The sequence below is a fragment of the Tupaia chinensis genome, unplaced genomic scaffold (genome assembly GCF_000334495.1).
Source record: "Tupaia chinensis unplaced genomic scaffold, TupChi_1.0 Scaffold000549_1, whole genome shotgun sequence".
Taxonomy (NCBI): Eukaryota; Metazoa; Chordata; class Mammalia; order Scandentia; family Tupaiidae; genus Tupaia; species Tupaia belangeri.
This window is the reverse complement of record NW_006160061.1, coordinates 2,417,720-2,423,637: the sequence shown is the minus strand read 5'-3', so window position 1 is coordinate 2,423,637 and position 5,918 is coordinate 2,417,720. Positions and strand designations below refer to the sequence as shown.

General features: G+C 40.8%; 1 protein-coding gene across 2 annotated transcripts in view; it reads right to left on the bottom strand.

Annotated features, from left to right (window-relative positions):
* Positions 1–5,918, bottom strand: part of NEB (nebulin) — a 234,272-nt gene that overhangs the window by 202,122 nt on the left and 26,232 nt on the right. For both annotated transcript variants that reach the window (XM_027775357.1, XM_006157632.1), the window contains exons 11-15: positions 3,446–3,562; positions 1,926–2,030; positions 1,724–1,831; positions 1,518–1,622; positions 955–1,053 (exon numbers count right to left, since the gene is read on the bottom strand). In XM_027775357.1, coding sequence (XP_027631158.1) covers positions 955–1,053; positions 1,518–1,622; positions 1,724–1,831; positions 1,926–2,030; positions 3,446–3,562 — 534 coding nt within the window. The remainder of the gene's footprint in view (positions 1–954; positions 1,054–1,517; positions 1,623–1,723; positions 1,832–1,925; positions 2,031–3,445; positions 3,563–5,918) is intronic.

Sequence of the window (5,918 nt, the reverse complement as noted above, 5' to 3'; positions counted from 1 at the left end):
TCCCCTTCATCATTTTCCACGTGGGCCCTTTGATTTTTTTTTTTTTTTTTTTTTTTGGAGCGCTTTTGGCTATAGGGCACTTGCATTCACCAGAAAGAGAGAGAGACAGACAGAAAGCTAGAAATCACCCCCCATGGGGGATGGCCACACTGCAATCCCTTCTCCTCCATTCTCCTCTCAGGATATTGGACACACATGCACACATGCCCAGTGTGAGTTTAAGCCACCAGGTCCAGGACTCAAACTGCGGTCAGCCACATGGGAGTCCAGCAACATAGCCATTATGCCAACTGCTGGTCCCTGGTCCTGTAGATTCTAAGAGAGACACAGCCTTGTTTTTCCTAACACATTTCTTTATGTGTCCCCTCACATATATCACAGTTATTGATATCCTAGCGGAAGTCATAAATCTACTGAGATGACTTTTATTTAGTTTTTAAGTTTAATGCAAGTTAAAGCTCATCTAATAAAACTTGTCTCAAAGACCCCATTTCCCAGAAACTTCTTTGGGAGAGGGAAATCCACATACTCAATACTTGTTTTGGGCCAAGTAGTACACTATACACAAATTTTCTTGCATCTAATCTTCAAGACAGCCACAAGTTATGAAAGGAAAGTAAAAAGTACAGAGAGGTTAAATAGTTTGACCACTTGTTCATGAATGACAGAGCCAGGACCTGACTATAGCTTGTCTCTAAAACATGTATTCTTCCCAGTGGTTTACACTACATGAGTTTTGTTCACAGAATCACTTCACTATAAGTTTTATCTGCCCAAGAAAACACAAAGCAAACAAATAGGAAAATATTTTAGGTGATCACAAATATCTACAAGTTAAAGTTGCTGAAACTTACATAGCCTTTTTAAAAATGTGACAAACTACTTGACTTTGTGCATAGAGTATAAAATGCTAGCCCTCATAATTGGATTTCCTGGATACTTAGAGGCACTTACATCACTCAGTTGTTTGGAATTGACTTGGGCTTGCACCAGAACAGGAGAGTCAGTAACTTGCGTGAATTTGGTCTTGTCTGGATGGACTTTGTAGGTATGCTGCGAGGGAGAACAGTGGGTTTAGCCACAGCACCTGCTGTAGCCTCGGTCGCCTATGTCCAAGCAAGCAGAACCCTCAAGCCCCCCAAAGTACAAGAAAAAACACCTGTGGTTAATAAAACATTTATTTGTTTTTCTGATTAGACCGGAGTTTGAGAGGTGCTCTTACATCTGTATGAGAAACTGCCCTGTATCTTTAGATTCCTGATAACTCTTTTTTTGAAAAAAAAAAAAAGAGCTAGGGTTAGGTCTTGAAATGATGAGATGCCAACAGAGAAAAACGCTGGGCCATCAGAAAAGTCATGACACATTTGACCCAATAATACATCTGCTATGAAACAGATGCTTGTTTCTTACAATTTCCTTCCTCATACTTATTTATAAAAGTGCAAAATTTTAAATACATCTTGACAACTAGATGCTATGGAGGGCAGTAACATTCAAAGTTCACACAGTAGACTTACATCTTTACATTGATCCAGTTTCTTGATTGCTTCATATTCTTGAGTTATGGTCTGGGGGAAGAAGCCTTTGCCTCTGTCCTCTTCGTATTCTGCCTTGTAGTTTTTCTATGAGGGAAAAAAAAAAATCTCACATAAGGATGTGACCATTGGATTTATGCCCCCAAAATGCGTTATTTGGAAAGTCAAACAATTGTTTTAGAACTTACATCACTGTTTTGAGCTGTGACTTTCATGCAGTGTGAATGATATGGATCCTCAAAACTGCCTACATAATGTCCCAAAATATTCTTTAAGTAGGAATCTTTATATTTAGTCTGAAAGACAAAACAGATTTCATTTATTAATTGACCAAATGATGTTTTGGTTTTGGAACGTTTTAGCAGAAGGAGTGATGGTAGGATTGCTTACATCACTGCTGAAGTTCTGGAGGACTGAATCAAGCTGAAATTTGGGGGTCTCACAGTAATTTATGCTCTTTGCCTTTGTCTTTTCATAGTTTTCCTTGTACAGTTTCTGCCAAAGGAAAAAAAATCAGTTAAAGCAGATTCCTGTCACTCCCACACTGATTATAACACTTCTGTTTTTCATTTACACCCTCTCACCTGCCACCTCAGCCCACCTACTCTCCAACACATGCACACATTTCCTATGGTGCTGACTTAATTCAAGGGGCAAAGAAAAATAAATAATCCATACAGAGAGCTACATAAAATCCTCAATTATCAAGCTTAATGCAAACCCAACTATAAGGGAAAAATTCAAATAATCACATATTCTGTGCTTCCCCCTTTCTCCTCCTCCCTCTCTCCCTCACTTAACATTTACATATGTACACAGTCAAAATTGGCTTTGAACTGTCAGTTCTTTAGGGTGTTTATTTATTTATTTTTTGTTTTGTTTTGTTTTGTTTTGTTTTTGAGAGATTTTTGCTATAGGACATGTGTGCTCCCTGGAGAGACAGAGAGACTGAAAGGGAGAAATCACCCTCCTGGGAAGATGGCCACCTCAATCTCTTCTTCTCCATTCTCCTCTCACAATTTTGGGCATGCATCACATGCTCCCAGGATCAGTTTCAAGCCACTAGATGCAGGACTTGAACCATGATTGGCCACATGGGGGTCCAGCACCTTAACCATTATGCCACCTGCTGACCCCAGAACTGTCAGTCTTCTAATGTCAGGCCCAGTCTCACCTATCTCATCTATTTTCAATCAAATGACTTAGGTTCTTAACAATTTCACAGGTAGATAGTCTAGTAAAGCCTTGGAGCCAACTTTTAGTTCTGTTATCTGCAAGTAATGGTTTCTGAGCAAAGACCTTTCTTCGACAGTCTCTTCTGCTCCAGTCAAAATCACTGCATATTGGGGGCCAGCAAATGGTTTAATTCAGCCTTAGTGTTAAGGTGCTGGACTCCCACATGGCTGATGGTGGTTCCAGTCCTGGATCTGGAGGCTCGAAACTCACACCCTGTGTGTGCATGCCAAAAATCCCGAGAGAATGGGAGAGAAGGGATTGTGACGTGGCTATCCCCCAGGGGGGTGACTTCTCACTTTCTGTGTCTGTCTCTGTCTCTCCAATGAGCGCATGCACCGATAGCAGAAATCTCTCCAAAAAAAAAAAAAATCACTGCACATCTATGGTGTGTTCTACAGTGTGCTCTTTGCCCATACGGAGGCCCAGCTACCCAGAGCTTATAAGCCAATGAGGATTTCCTGCCACTTGAACTAAATCCCCAGGCCTGCACGTTGAGACTCAGTGTACTCAGGCATCATGGCTTCCTGTGTTTAGGTGGTTCCAGTGAAAACGCTGCTCCAGTACCTCAGAGTACTTACAAACACATGTGCATATTTAGGCATTACAGAAGGAGGGCATTTTCATCCCTCTTGCAGCTAAGATTTGAAAACGCTTTTTGACGAGAATATACTTACATCACTTAGGGCATTTCCTGCCGCCTTCAGCTGCCTGAGCAGCGGGTTCTCTGAAGCAGGAAGTACATTATAATCTGCTTTTGCTTTATTCTTTTCATAGTCTTCTTTGTATTTTACCTGTAGGAGTAAGAGAAAGTCATAATGTAACTCTACAGGTTATTGTTGCCCTTGTCTCTATTATAGAGATGATATCATAGCTTCAAAACCAATTTTCTCTTTAGAAAAATGACAGCTTGACATTTTATAAACAAAATACTCATAGTAATTCATAACAGCAGCAGAGAAGCTGCATAAATTTCCAGGATACTTTTTCTTCTCACTCACTCATTCATTCAAACATTCCCAGAGAATGTCAGCTATGAGCCTGTCTCTGGGACAGATACAGGAAAGTACATGGTCCCTGCCCCCAAAGAGAAAGAGACATAAATAAGGGGAGAGAGAGAGAGAGACAAATAATGACAGCACATCACATCCCAGATACCTGCTGCTGTAGAACCTTCACTCAGCTCTCAGCCTCCAGCTGCCTATCTGCCAACACTTTTTTAAAGAAAGGGAGCTAGAAGCACCATCAGCCTACCCTTTCATGCCTCACCTGTGGCTGCGTATTGAGCATGCACACATGTAATGTACAAGCAGGAGGAGGAAGGAGGGAGAGGGATGAATAGTGGCAACCTCATCCACTTTGACTGCCCTTCCCACTTTGCACCATTAATTCCATCTATGACAGAGTGGCAAGTTGTGTGTGTGAGAGAGAGTGTGTGTGTGTGTGTGAGTGTGTGCTGTGAGGGGGAGATTCCACATGCCCCCATCAAGAGTTTGTCCATGGAGAGAAGAGGAAACTGAGAAACTGATGCGGTTCTAACCAGGATCTCCATTGTAAGCTATTTATTCAGACAACAGAACCATGTAAGTTCAAGGAAACTTAGATCATTTTTTAACATTTTTTTGTTTCATTTTCATTTATACATTTAATCACATTATTTAACTTACAAAATGAGTATTTCAACAGGTGAACATTTCTCCCTAGTCCAGTTGATAAAACTATAAAATATCTTCAACAGATAATACCACATTTCTTTGTGCCGTTAATGCTTTGCCCCCCCTATTTTTCTTCTAAATGTCTTTCCTCAGGCCCTCTTCTTTCACATACACTGCATCTGGTATGTACATCCATTTGCTGTGTTTCTATATCCGTTAGTCAATCCATTTCAGTCATAGAGTGCGGACACTTGGTATATATTAATTGGGGACAGAAACTTAGATAATTTAACAACATTTAAGGACCTCAGAAAAATAGAGCCAATCATCTTGGTCTCCAAAGGCAGGAGTTCCACAATCAAAATACAGATGCATCAGCCCTACAGCCTGCAGAGAGAATCTCAAATATGGAAGACAATAACCTTTACAACTTACAGAATTATACAGTCTCTGAAAAATGGAAATGAGTGTAAAGAAAACTCACAAACCCTGCTGTCTCCCTATCCACACCTGGGATACACAGCCTTCTCTGTTACATGCACAAGCTGTCAGGGCTTGAGGCAAGGCCATCCCTTCCTCTTAAGCACCAGCTCTCTTCCCCTTTCACCTGCTCAACGACATCACTCCACTACTTGTTCTCCCTCCAATATCATCCAATTTTCCCTTTCTACTGAATTTTTCCATCAGTACAGAAATGCGGTGCTTTTGTCTCCTATCCTTTAAAAAAAATCTCTCTTCATCCACTTATCGGTCAGTTACTAGCCTAGTTTCTTCTTTTCGTTCCAGGGAAATACTTCAAACAAGTGGAATAAGCTGGTATCTCCAATTTTTGTCTTCTTATTCACTCATGAACCCTCCAGAAGGAGATTCAATCAAATCACTCTTATTAAGGTCATCAGAGACCATTCATTGGTAAATCTATTTCAAAAACATTCAACACTGTTGATGGCTCCCTTCTCTCTTCATCTGCTTACCAGGACACTGTTCTCTCCCATGTTTGTCCTACCTGTCTCACTGATATGTTCACATGGAAAGACTTCAAGGTCCTGTCCTTACAGTGTTCTATCTGCATTCACTTCTTTGATGTTCTCCAGTCTCATGACATTAAATCCTCCCATGTGCTGATTACTACCAAATTCATATAACTTCCTCATGTACCTCCTTGGAAACATCACACGAAAAGAATTATCTGACCACCTGACATCTCCTCAGAGTTGTCTAAAAAGCATCTCAAATCTAAGGTCTAAAGATGAGTTTCTGTCTCTCCTCTAAAAATATTACCTGCTCCTTTCACAGCTTTTCCATCTCCATCCATAAAGAGAAACTCTATCCATCTATGTGCTTAGACCAAGACCATCCCTCAGTCCATCAGCAATTCAAGTCTAGTCTACTTTCAAAATGCTTCCCATCACCGTTCCTGCTATCCTATTGGTCCAAAGCACCATTGCTTGTACCAGTGGTAGAACTTTCCAAGTGATCTTCCTGCTTGCTCTCC